The sequence below is a fragment of the Polyodon spathula genome, chromosome 5, assembly GCF_017654505.1.
Source record: "Polyodon spathula isolate WHYD16114869_AA chromosome 5, ASM1765450v1, whole genome shotgun sequence".
NCBI lineage: Eukaryota > Metazoa > Chordata > Actinopteri > Acipenseriformes > Polyodontidae > Polyodon > Polyodon spathula.
The window spans coordinates 49,317,501-49,332,084 of NC_054538.1; the positions used below are offsets into that span (position 1 = coordinate 49,317,501).

The 14,584-nt window shown below is 37.7% G+C and overlaps 1 protein-coding gene across 2 annotated transcripts in view; it reads right to left on the reverse strand.

The window, feature by feature from the left end:
• Window positions 1-8,663: 8,663 nt before the first annotated feature.
• pnoca (prepronociceptin a) overlaps window positions 8,664-14,584 on the reverse strand; it is a 29,605-nt gene continuing 23,684 nt past the window's right edge. For both annotated transcript variants that reach the window (XM_041250696.1, XM_041250695.1), the window contains exon 3: window positions 8,664-9,851. In XM_041250696.1, coding sequence (XP_041106630.1) covers window positions 9,300-9,851 — 552 coding nt within the window. In that variant the 3' untranslated portion in view covers window positions 8,664-9,299. The remainder of the gene's footprint in view (window positions 9,852-14,584) is intronic.

The window sequence follows — 14,584 nt, forward strand, 5'->3', positions numbered from 1 at the left end:
TCAGTAGGCAAAAAGGCATCCACAAAAGCCATCTTAAACTACTTCCTTTCAGAACAGAATACAATGGCACAACCACCAAGAAATCCTGACAAGCATCTACAAAGTTGAGGACATCAGAATTACTTTCCCCCTCCCCACACACTGGAAAACTGATTTTTATGGGAGGTTTGGAAGTGTTTCTTATTTCCGGTTATCATAGGAAGACTGGATGATTCGTCAAACGTTTTGCTTGATGAGGCAGGGAGATGTTCACGTGGCTGACTTTGCGAAGAAGCTGAAGGTGCTGGCCGACCTGCTAAACCATTTAAACTACTCCTGCCAAGCCTTCTCCTGGCGCTGAAAACAATTGACTATGGAATTCTCCAATTGAGAGACAGACTAATCGACTATTTCTCAACTCTATCGAACCGTTGTTCTATATCCAACCTTAACAGTTCCTCTCTATTCACACTGCTTTCCTGAGCAAACCTCAGCTCTTCATCTAGTTTCGCTATTCTGTCATTAAGTTGAATTATAAGATCGTAGTTAGTTCTGGCATTCGTGGAGTCATCCATTTCTACCGGCTCCTCAACAGCAGGAGACTGGTCACTGATAAAGAGATCACTTAATCAAGCAGTAATTTCAACAACAGATTAACTACGAGTCACATAGGATCCGGAGGAATAATCTGTAATCTCTAGGATCCCAACCTCAGCTTCCTCAGTAGCCATGTCAGAAAATGAACAGGTACAATGATAAATATGACAGTATGTATACAATGGAATCTATACACAATTGATCAAATTCCAACTGAAAAAGGATCACAAACTCCAATACAAAGCCTGATACAAGTGAAAAACATACAAAGAATGAGGAACATTCCCTGCATGGGCCAGTAAATCTGTAAGAAACAGCCTTTAAAGAATGCCAATTGTAAGAGTCCAGATTACTAAAAAACTCAGGTTGTTGCTCCAAATTAACATATGGAAAATCTTGATCAAAAAAGTCTCTTGATAGCGTAGTTCACGTAGGTAACGCCGAGTTCTAAATATTTCAAATAATGCTATCACTAATACTTTGATTAAAATATGTAACTTCAGTAACCAAAATATCATAAACACTCAATGAAACAGTAATAATGAAAAAAAAAAAAACTTAAATTGGTTTTGTAAATTTATAGAACCCCTCCATTCAAAACAGTAGCAAAAACTAGCATTAACAAAAGTAGTCCAGGTATGTTAACAGTGCCCAATGACCTGAGCATTCACAGGACTGACTCAAAATATACATTAACTTCATAGATTTTGGGTTATAACTTTTAAATTCACAGTAACCAAAGTAATGGTCAATGTTCAGACCTTTCTAATCTTTGTCCTGTATAGAAACGTTGTATACGAAAAATGATGGTCTCTAATCCATTGAAAAAAACTATGGCAATTGCACTGAAAAAATACCAATCCCAAAATGCAAAAAAAGGAAGAAAAAGAAAAAACAATCCATAAAGCCAATAAAAAAGGAATAACCAGTCTGATCTCACCCAAGAAGTTGCTGCATTTGTTTTAAATCCACAAGAGATCCTGGTGTGGGGTCGATCTTCATTCTTGGTTGCAGACACAGAGACATGATGCTGAATTCTGCTACAGTCAGACAAGTTGTCTAACCGTGCATATTGCTTCTTCTAGAGTAATACATTTAGTGAACAAGTATATACTAGAATCAAAAAGATTGCAAAACAAACACAGAAATCAATCTGACTCTACTGAAAAAAACATCTCTCCCTAGTTCAGATTAGCGCTACATTTAAAAAAAAAAAAAAAAAAAGATTGCGCTGTACAATGACATCATACAGTAGATGAAGTTGGAACCCGCCCCCGGAACTCAAATATAGTTCAATATATACACCCGTGCTGAAAATGAAATCCCCAATTAACCTCATAATTTTATTATTGATAATTAGGTCAATGAAATAGAAGAAAAGCACAATTTTAACCTAACTAGCTACTTTTAAAAAGACGATTGATTTATCACTGCTATTTCAGGTAGCTGATTGAAAAACGTTTAATGCCTGGCCTGGCTTTCTGCTGTGCAATAGTCACAGCAGGCAGCACGTTTATTGTGTTACTATTATGTAGACCATGTCACACATGTCAGTGCTAAAGGGTTAGTATACACTGAAAAAAAACATTATTCTCCTTGTTATAGAGGTGTTGTGAACTTAGCCAATGTGTAAAGCAATAGATTTCTTCATAAAAAGCTATCTATATCTATGTCCTTTCCATTTGCATGCACCCATTTTCCAGTAGCACCCACAGCAAGAAGAGACACACAGTGCCCTGAAGTAACACCCTGTCCTTGGTGTATGATAATGGAAGATAACTGGTCATTCCTGTTGTCCACAGTCATTCTGCTCTAGTTTTGCATCTAAACTCTATATATATATATATATATATATATATATATATATATAGACACACACACACACACACACACACACACACACACACACACACACACACACTGGCTCTCAAAAGTGTTCACCCCCCTTGGACTTTTTCACATTTTATTGTGTTACAATATAAAAATGGGTTTAATTAGCAGTTTTTGCCACTGATCAACACAAAAAAGTCCATAATGTCAAAGTGAAAAATAAAATCTACAAATTGTTCTAAATTAATTACAAATACAAAACATAAGAACATAAGAACATAAGAAAGTTTTGCTCGTTTGGTTGTTAGTAGCTTATTGATCCCAAAATCTCATCAAGCAGCTTCTTGAAGGATCCCAGGGTGTCAGCTCCAATAACATTACTGGGGAGTTGATTCCAGACCCTCACAATTCTTTGTGTAAAAAAGTGCCTCTTATTTTCTGTTCTGTTCTCCTATGTTCTGTTATGATTGCATAAGTATTCACCCACTTGAGTCAATATTTAGTAGAGGCACCTTTTTCATTTGGATAAGTCTCTACCAACTTTGCACATCTGGACACTACAATTTTTGCCCATTCTTCCTTGCAAAATTGCTGAAGCTCTGTCAAGGTGGATGGGGACCTTTGGTGAACAGCAATTTTCACCTCTTTCCACATATTCTCAATTGGATTGAGGTCTCGGCTTTGACTGGGCCACTCCAGGACATTGATCTTTTTGTTTTTAATCCACTCCAGTGTGGCTTTGGCTGTATGTTTGGGGTCATTGTCCTGGTAGAAGATTTCTCCCAAGTCCCAGGTCTCTTGTAGACTGCAGCAGGTTTTCCTCCAGGATTTCTCTGTACTTTGCTGCATCCATTTTGCCCTCTATCTTCACAGGTCCTGACGCAAAGAAGCATCCCCATAGCATGATGCTGCCACCACTATTCTTCATGGTAGCCCTGGTGTTCTCAGGATGATGTGCGGTGTTAGGCTTGCACCATACATAGTGCTTAGCGTTGAGACTGTATCTCCTTTTGAGTTGTCATAGTTCTCTTGGTGGCCTCTATGACTAGTGCCCTTCTCGCCTGGATACTCAGTTTTTGAGGATGGCCTGGTCTAGACAGATTCACAGTTGTGACAAATTCTTTACTGTGCTCTGGGGGATATTCAATGCCTTGGAAATGTTCTTATATCCTACCCCTGATTGGTGCTTTTGAAGAACCTTATTCCAGATTTGCTTTGAATGTTCCTACATCTTCATGATGTAGTTTTTGTTAGGAAATGTACTAACCAACTGTGGGACCTCCCAGAGACAGGTATATTTAACCTGAAATCATATGAAACACCTTAATTTCACACAGGTGGACTCCACTCAACTAACTATGTGACTTCTAAAGACAATTGGTTGCACCAGAGCTTATGTAGGTGTGTCATAGCAAAGGGGATGAATACTTATGCAATCAATTATTTTCTGTTTTGTATTTGTAATTAATTTAGAACAATTTGTAGATTTTATTTTTCACTTTGACATTATGGACTTTTTTTGTGTTGATCAGTGGCAAAAACCAAAATAAAATTAAAATTAAATTAAATCAATTTTGATCTTGTAACACAATAAAAGGGGGTGAACACTTTTGAGAGCCACTGTTATATCCGATTATGGAGCTGCATTTGTGCCCTATAAAAATGTAACAAACCTCATCCATGTGTGTGTGTGTGTCCATCTGTCTGCGGTTATTCTTTTATACAGTTCTACGGTTATGCACCATACAGCTCTGTGAACACAGTTTATATTACATCTTTTCATCTGCAATCGGCAACACGATGGGGGAAATACAGCGAGCTTATTTACCTATTATTATATATTTTTTTGTTTTCATTTTGTCTGGAGCGGGAACCACAAGGAGTGGAGCTGAGAAAGAAAGAGCTGAGCAGTAAGAAAAAGAGCAGAGCAGAGGATATTATGAGTGGAATTGTCACCCCTTCACTCCACTCATATTCTCTGAACACAACACAGACGCTCGCTGTTAAAATATATTGTCTTTAACACTGGATTTGCACATCACAGGAGAGTAGAAGTGGGTAAACAATATATTGCCCAAATTCAGTGGGTAAACGCCGTTTACCTGCGTTTACCCTCGACTACACCACTGAGTAAAACTCCAAAGAAAAGTTTAAAGTACCTGGTATTACCAGGCAGTTTCCCATCCTATACCAACCAGCCTGAAAATTATTATTTTATATCCAGGCCAACTTACAATTGTGACATTATTATTTTTTTTACATACAGCTGCTCATTTATATAGTGTGTTTTTTTTTTTTTTACTGGACCAATCCAGGTAAAGCAGCAGTGTGTCCCCTGCCTAGGATGGAACTCATAACCTTCTAGTCAAGAACACAGTACTCTAGCCACTACTCCACATGTGCTAAAAGTGAAGAAGCATTCATGTCTTGTTGTATAACTATTTATTTATTTATTTTTACATGAAACACTTTTTGTATATAGGTATACAAATGTCAAATGCTCTGGATAAAAGCATCAGCCAAATCAATTAATATAACATATTTTTCTGGCTTGCTATTTATTAATTTATTTATACATTTATAATATAAACATTAATTTCTACATTTATTTATTTACTTAAAAATATTATTTTTCAGAGATTTAGACAAGGAAGCTACTTGCCACTCTTGTGTAAAATTCCAATATATGGAATCTACCAAACAGGAAACCTTCAGGTTTTCAGAGAAAGCTGGTGAGGCATGGATATAAGCTTAAAATATTAACACATTTCACAACAGTGCAATGACACAGCAGGGTAAGGCTGTGTGCTCTTCAAGGATGTCATGTTGCAAGTTCAAACAAAAGTATTATTATTATTATTATTATTATTATTATTATTATTATTATTATTATTATTATTATTATTTAGTTTTTGCTGTGCTATGTGCTGTTTTAAAACATAAATAAATTGTTTAATGTAAATGGTGTGGATATCAAACTGCTTTCGTTCCCTCATTTATTTTGACGTTGACCAACATGTGGAATCACATGATTGATAGATGTCCAGTTATTTAGCTTTTCCGCTTGAAAAATCACAACACACTCTTAAAAAACATGTAAGAAACAGAAGAGGAAGAAGAAGAACAATTTTACCTTAGTTTGACAACTTACATCTCATTGTTTAGGAGAGGTTTTTATGTTTTTTTCCACATTTGATGTAAGAAAGTTTCAGACTTTTGGTACTGGTACAGATGGGAATTCTAAGTGATTTAGTTTTGCCGCTGCAACATGGTGAAAACAGCAAAACTCTTGGCGCTGTATAGTAATTCGAGATAGTTTCCAACAAGTTTTTCTAACTTGTACGAGGAACTACCGTTCCTCTCAATTTCTGTTCATTTCATAAACAGAATGATATTATGACCCAACCTTTGCTACAGGTGTAACAAGTGGATCTCAATGGCATTGCCTCTGGATATTGCATTGCATAGTCCACCACTGCTAAAATGTGAGTCTATCCAGTCGAGAGGGGCTCAATGGACCCACTGTGTTCATCTCAATCCAAAAGGTTTCCAATAAGGAGCAATGGGACCAGTGGGGCTGGGCGAACCCACCCCATCGTTATCTGTTGGCACTCTGGGCAGTCCGTCACATATTTCCTCACGTCCCATCCAATAAAATCTGGCCAGTATCTGATCCAAAGTATTTCCATAACCCAAGTGTCCAGAAAAAGGGATATCATACGCCAACCGCATGACCTCAGCCGGGAAAGACTTTGGAACCAATAATTGGGTTACAGGCTGTCCTGTACCCATGGTTTGGGATACTCTATATGCCCGGTTACAATAATCTTCCTTCCCCTCAATAGACCGTACCTGCCCTTGAATGTTCACCAGAGTGGGACCTTATTCTGCTCCCACTCCAATTCAACATTCCTGTCCCTAAATGTTGGTATAGTGAGTGGGACTATAGCATTTTGTGCACTAGGGGTCTCGGTAACCCCCCGCCCCGCTGATCACATTGGATTCAAGTCCACTTCCAATGGACATTGAGGATTCCCCTACCAAACCCCAACCTTGTCTCATTGATATTCCCTCCCATTTAGCCACCCTTTGCTCTCTTACATATACAGAAAAACAGTACAAAACAGGCAAAAATAGGGTTAGGTGTAGTGAGTTATGACAAAGGTATGTAAACATACCAAAACGTTGGAAAGTTATTTTGTGTGAAACTATTTTAAGATTATTCCTATGAAGGATGTAAATGGATGAAAGAGGCCCAGAGTACAACAACATTCCTGGATGGGCCAGGCAAACAACATACCTGGATACCAGGCAATATATATATATAGATATATATATATATATATATATATATATATGTGTGTCGTGCAATTCCGTTTATAATAATCTTACTTCCGTCCCGGACTGATTCGGATTTGTATAAGCGGTTGTAATCTTGAAAGCATTAAAAAAATTATATTTTTTTTAGCATATACCGGCTTGCAATGTCATCTAGGCTTTACAGCATATAATGTCATATTACTTTCCAACGGCTTGCCTATAATAAAACTGACTGAGTATATAATTATATACATAATGCACACGACTCATAGTGGGAAAATTAACGTCAGGACTACAGTCCTATGTCAACATTACATTTTTCCCTTTCCAGTCCAATATCGGACCCTGTCCGACATCATCACAAAGACTTAAACACAGGTCTCTAGTCTTTTTCCTCCGGAAAAAGCAGAGAAAACCTTTCAATGACCGAGTGAGACCAATAGGAGCTGAATGAAACTGAAAAAAGGGTGTATCTCATAGCCCCATGCACTACAGAGATAACATGGACATAAACAAAGGAGATAGCTGCTTCTGCATCCAGCGCTCATAGAATATCACAGACATTTGCAGAGCTTTTTGAGATGTTATAGTAATAAAATAATGAGTTGGATCGCATTATTGAGGAGTTTCATCATAAAAATAATGATCAAGAGAGGATTTATCAATATGCACGTCTATAAAAATGTATATGAAAAATACAGCGAACAAGTGGTGGAGCTTGGCTGTAGATACAGTACTGAGTATTTTTTTATGATTCAGTGCCTTTTGAACCTGTTTTAAAATAAACAGCGCGTGTGAAAATAAATTGGACCCGACGTGCCTGACGAGCGCTGAATAAATGGACTGCAAAGGGTTAAATGCCCCTCAGGAAGACTATTATATATACACACACACACACACACACACACACACACACACACACACACACACACACACACACACACACACATTACCCCCCCCCCCCACAGTGCCATACTATTGAAGCAAGACAAACAAGCTATCTAGCGCCACATATTTTGTTAAATCTGCTTTTGTCTAATCTATTTATATCTTATAAAAAAAGAGTCTCCTTCCACTCACTTTTCAGTCCATACAAGTTAACTCATTTCAATTTGTGCTTAGTAAAACCAATGAAAATCTATAAGAATCCACAGTATCTACCTCACAAAAGTAATCTTTAGAGAAGAGATTATAGTCATAACCCAAGAGTTAAAATATCATGTTAAAAAAGCCTATTAAAAAAATGACTATAAACAATAGAAATAGTAAACACATGTATTATTTGTTTCTTTTGTTCATTTTTCTGTTATGTACAGTTTTTAATGAAGAAAAAGAAAAATCCATGAAACAGCAATATAAATAAATACACTGAATAAATAACCAGACAACAGAGATACAGGGAGTTGCCATTGCAACAACAAAAGCTAATGCTGATTGGTCATCATGCTCACATTGTCCATGGCAAATTGATGATGAGAGCAGGGACATGAGTTCCCTGAATTTTGTTTATTTCTTAATCCTCTAATTTCATAAATCATCATTACAAACATACAAGCTTCTAAAATATCTGCTGGGTAGCAAGCAAACAAAACATGCAAGCGCTAATATAACATAAACTAGACAACAATCGCAGCTCTTTTCAGGTTGAATTTTTCAAGGCAAACCAACATTGGCATTTGATATTGCTCAAACAGTTATAAAAATCAAAATGAATACAACTATGTATATCTTTACTGCTTATTGCCAGTAGTGAGTGGTGTTTATCTTCATGATTAGTCCGAGGGTGCTGTAAACTGTTCAATTCGTTTGTATATATATATATACATATATATATATATATATATATAATATATATATATATATATATATATATATATATATATAGATATGGTATTCATATATATATACCAAAACCAAAAAACAAAAAAAAATTTGAAAAATAGTGTTTACATATTTGAGAAGAATTTTACCATATAATATCAACTCAGTAGATCTTTATGTACATTTGGGTGAAAATGGAAATCCTTATTAATATCTGCTTTTCTTCTTGCTTGAATGTGTTGTAATTACTTAGTAGCACAATCATGTCTAGTTTGCAAAGGTGGAGTCCAGAGAGAGAGAGAGCTGGAATAATGCACTAAAGAAACACCACAGAATTATATATTTAGGGTCAAATTGAACATGAATGTGGTGCATTGAAGCAACAATGATTTTTATAGTTTTAGTTTAGCAAATGGCTGTAAATGCCAACAGACAGGCAAATTATTTTTTTGAAAAGGCAAAGATGTTAAGGTTTTAATGGAAAGGACTGGTAACATGTGAATGGGGTTTCCCAGACAAAATAATGTAAGCTGCCTCTTAAAGTTAACTGCTTTAAAGAAAAAAAAAACAAAAAAAAAACAATAGATTTGAAATGTAGTTGAGACAATCAGATCCCACTATTCTGACAAAAGTTGCGTTTCAACGACTTTTTTAACGTTTACATTTTATTATCTACATCTTCTTGTTGTGGTTACAAAACAAAACAAATTAACATGCCCTAAGGGTTTTAATATTGGAAACTCCAGTTAGTCCTAGATCGCATCCTGCTTGGAAATGTCAGCATATATGCTGCCATACTTATTAGAGCGTGTTGAGATGCCCAGGTACTGCTTCAGCAACTCATTGTAACGCTTTGGATTGTTCCACTTGCGGGCAGATTTTCGGATGCCTATGAATCCTCCGTAGCGCTTCTGCAAGGACTGGCCAGGGCCCATAAGTTTCCTGTAGCCATACTTTCCCTTCATGAAACCTCCAAAACGCTTAGACAGGCCATTGGTCACCTCAGGAGTGCCATGAGCATTGTTATCTTCTAACAGGCTCTCATCTACCTCCTCCTCTCTGTGGAAAGCCCCTGTGATTTTGGAGACCAGTTTCTCTCCTTCGATGTTGTCCATTCCAAAGGCCCGAGTGATGTCAGTAAATTGCTTCAGTACTTCAGTGTAAAGCAAGCCTTCCTCCTCCAGGGGCAGTTGGGCCACCACTTCTCTCTCTAATACACCCCCTAGTGGCAAACCCACAACCTTCCGGCATATCTCCCAGGTGACGGCAGTCGAAACCTTTCCCCCACACTCGACAATGCACACCTGAAACAGGACGTGAGCTGTTAGTTGCATAGAAGAGTGATGCGATTGAAAAATATACTGACATATAAATGAATTTACACTGGAAAGTTTTTTATTATTATTAATGAGAACAACATGCATGTACAGACCTTTAAAGCAAAAGTAAATATACAAATACCGTAATAAGATGCAAACTGGAAAATTACCTATATGGTAACAGTAATCTTGGTGAGAGTCAGCATGGTTTTAGGGAAGGGAGATCGTGTCTAACTAGCCTACTTGATTTTTTTGAAGATGCAACATCGACAGTGGATAATTGCAAAGCATATGACATGGTTTGTTTAGATTTCCAGAAAGCTTTTGAGAAAGTCCTTTAATTTAATTAATTCTCAAACTGAACACAATAATGATTCAAGGAAATGCATACACATTAGGGAGTGGTTAACATGTAGAAAAAAGAAAGAAATGACAAGAGAAGAAACCTCAAAATTGAGCGAGGTAACCAGTGGTATTCCTAGTCTACATTAATGACTTAAATTCTGGTATAGTAAGCAAACTTATTAAATGTACAGACAACACAAAAATAGGAGGAGTGGCAAACACCGATGCAGCAACAAAAGTCATTCAAAATTATCTAGAAAGCATTCAGAACTGGGCAGACACATGGCAAATGACATTTAATATAGAAAAGTGTAAGGTACTGCACTTAGGCAATAAAAATGTCCATTATAAATACTATATGGGAGATACTGAAATTGAAGAAGGAATCTATGAAAAAGATCTAGGAATTTATGTTGACTCAGAAATGTCTTCATCTAGACCAGTGGTCCTCAAAGTAATTTTAGCATGGCATAAATTGATCTTACTTGGATGTTTGCGGACACTTCTTTAAGAGTTTTAGTGGGGTTATTCTTGGCTCACTCTGATAAGGCCAAGTCTCAGGTAGTAATTGTGCGTGCTGCCCTTATTCTTTAAATAATTTACATAAAATATGCAAATATTTGTAAATAGCATGTTTACACAGATAACTGTGAATAAAAGTATAGATAGCGTCTCGCTTTGTTTCAATTTTACAAATTTGTCAACACTACTCTGTTTTAAAGATCGCTCTCCAGTACAATTATTCAGAGAAAGTGGATGCATAATTAAATATACTACGGTGTTACCCTTGTCTGGTGAAAAAAAAAATATATAGAGATAGAAAATTAAATTCTAAATACTGAAATATATTATTTTCTCAATAACAGTCAGCGAAATTCAGTGCTTACCCAGCATATTAACACCCTGCCTCTGCTCACGAATGATTGGATAGCTGTCAGATCTTTCACTTTCCCACTGCCTTCTCACTCGCCTTCAATTTTTATGCAGAATACCGTGAATGGCCTCTGCTTGCTTATGATTGGACAGCTACGTAAAACTTGGCAGATATTTGACTCTCCTATTGGTTAAACTTACAGTTGATGCCTGCACCTGAAACAGACACAGTTTATGTCCCACCCAGCTAACTTATGATTGGGCTACCGCAGAGACAATGCAGATATTCAATTGGTTGATCATATCGCAAAAGCCATTCAGAAAAAAAAAGTTGCATACGTACAAGCACAGCATAAGCGAGCAGCACTATCAACAGTCTGTTGTGGTGCTTTTGTTGGAAAACGTGTTTAAAGCTTTCTTTATTTTCCCACTCTACGACACGCCAGAAATGTGTTCACGACCCATAATTTAAGAGCAGCTGCCACGGGCACGATGGCCTGGCTTCGTGGGCACGATAGCCTGGCTTCGTGGGCACGAATTTGCTTGCGGGCACGACTTTGAGAACAGCTGATCTAGATGTTCAGCCTGTTCAACAGTTAGACTAAGTAACGGCAGTGGATTTAAGAATTCCCTAACCTTAATCTAATTCCCTAATCGAATCTGCAGTAGTTTCATATATGTAAAGATGAGAATAAAAACTCAGGACAACTTTATTAAACTGCCAAGAACCTGAAAGCAAAGTCTCACTGATGTCCTTAATCACATTGATGGGAGCCAATTGTTCAGATAGTTTTTATCTCAACGCAAACAATTTGATCATAATACAACTGCCTAGTTTTGTGCACTAGAAATTTTGATACAGCCATGGTCACATTTTTCAGTTCCCTTTTCAAAGTGCTCAACTGTCTAGCTCTGCTTTCCAGAACATTGTTCTTTTGTTCTGTTTTCAGCTGCATGATTCAAGTTTCTATAAGGGATATCTGTTTATTCCATGTTCTAATCGGGTTATTTTGTATTGTATTTAAAGGTATTGTTGGGTGTTTGAAAAACACTATGTTTTGGCATTGTTATTGTTTTACAGCATGGATAGGGTTAGAAAACACCATCCAGCTAAAACTTGCGCACAATGTGGCCATCTCCCATCTAGTATTTACCAATTGGGAGATGGTCACATAGATTAAAAAAAAAAAAAAAAAAAAAAAAAGCAAAAGCAGCCACTCTGGGAGGGTGATGAGTTGAAGTTTGGAGAAAGGAGACTGATGACATTAAGGGCTTTAAATTGCTAATAACAATTCAACCAATCAAAATCAATCAATATTTATTTTATATAGTGCCTTTCATAGTGAACCACCAACACAAAGGGCTTTACAAGATCGTGAGGAGCAATGCATATTACATTAAATACAGTCAAATACAGGAAATATAGTACATTAAATACAAACAGTAAAAAACAATGCAAATACATTAAATACAGGCATAACACATTAAATACAAGGCTAGGTTGTGAATTCTAAACATTGTGGATGCGTGTGTCATGCAGAATCATACCATTAAAAATCTGCAATAGCAATGTAGACAACAGATATCAGGCTTGAAAAGCATTGAAAGCACGAGAACAAGTGGGTCTTGAGAGTTGACTTGAAGCGAGCGACTGTGGAAGGTGGGAGAGAGTCAGGGCCATGAAGCTAAAAGATCGCTCTCCGAGTGTGGTACACTTTTGCTGGGGTATAACAAGCAAGCCAGAGTCAGAGGACCTCAACCTGCATGAAGGGACATAGTGGGTCAGCAGGTTAAAATACTCTGGACCTGTGTGACGAAGGGCCTTCTAGGCAAGCAGGAGAATTTTGAAAGTAATTCTGAACTTTACGAGGTAGCCAGTGTAGCTGTTCAAGACAAGGGGTAATGTGATCATGTTTTTTTACATCTGGTAACGATCCTAGCCGTGACATTTTGAACCAGCTGCAATCTGTTTATTGCATGTGACGGAAGACCAGCATAGAGAGAGTTGCAGTAGTCGAGTCGAGAGGAGATAAATGCATGACAGAGTATCTCTGCATCCGGGAGGGAAAGGCAGACTTTTGAGATGTTTCAGTGGTGATAGAAGGAGAATTTAAAAACAGATGAGATTTGGGCATCAAAAGGAGAGGTTACTATCCAGAAGTATACCAAGGCTTCACAGTGGGGAAGGCAGCAGCAGACGGTTTCAGAGGTTCAAGGCAGCAATATTGAGATTCTTGAGTTGAGTTTTCAATCCTACTAGAAGTAGTTCAGATTTGTTATTGTTGAGCTGAAGACAATTGGTAGACATCCAGGCCTCGATGTCTTGCACGCAAGCTGAGAGCCAGACCATAGCAGAGGGAAATCCAGGGTCGAGCTTTAGGTGGAGCTGGGTGTCATCTTAATAGGAGTGAAACATGAAGCTATGTTGACAGATAAGGTGACCCAAGGGAAGCATGTAGATGTTGAAGAGAAGAGGCCCAAGAACAGACCCTTAAGAGGCACCGCAGATCACCATGTTTGCGTCACCACTGTTTCCATCATAGAAGACAGACTGCATTCATTCAGATAGGTAAGAGAACAGCCAGGAGAGACACGTTCCAGAGATCCCAGCATCAGCATAAGCATTAAGCAGAAGATCATTTACAATCAGGAGCAAAGCAGTTAAAGCACTGTGATGTGGCCAGAAGCCGGACTACAGAGATTCAAGCAGATTTATCGATGACGAATATCTCACAGATAACAAATCAGCTGGCTTGAGAGTTTTGGAGAGAAAAGGAAGATTAGATATGGGACAGAAGTTAAATAAGACACGTGGGTCAAGGGAGGGTTTTTTGAGCACTGGCGTTACTCAAGCAGTCTTGAGGGAAGAAGGAACCACACCTGAATCCAAGGACAGTGTGCATAATGGACGGAGCAAGATCAGAAGCACAGAGACGGACGAGATTTGTTGGACAGGGGTCCAAGGGGCACGTGGCAGTAGTTGATTTCAACAATAGGCTGGAGACATCAGTAATGGAGAGAGGAAAGAAGTGTCTTCTGCAGTGATTTGAAGGGGATAAGCATGTAGGCACAATTCATTAATTAATAATTTAATGTTTACCTGGGTTGATTAGTTCTCTTATTAACAATATTTAAATTGATGTGTTACAAACAGCGAGGATTTCCTATGAACACACATTCACGTACAGACAGAAGGAATGGTTAATCAATAGTAGTATTTTATTAAGTACACAAATAATAAACAGAAATCAGAAAAGTCATAAAGTAAATCTCTTAGTCTCTAAGAACAAACACCAATCAAAACTCTCACAGCTTAGCTTAATTAGCAGTCAATTGAAATATGACACAGCCTGTCTCCTCACACCCCAGCAAGCAAGCAAGCAAGCAGGCTGTGACGTAGTTGCTTGCTCACACACACACGCCCACATCCAAGCACACAGCCTCAACCGAAATGATGCAGACAATCTTGGAATATATCACAATAAGATTATTGATGGTAT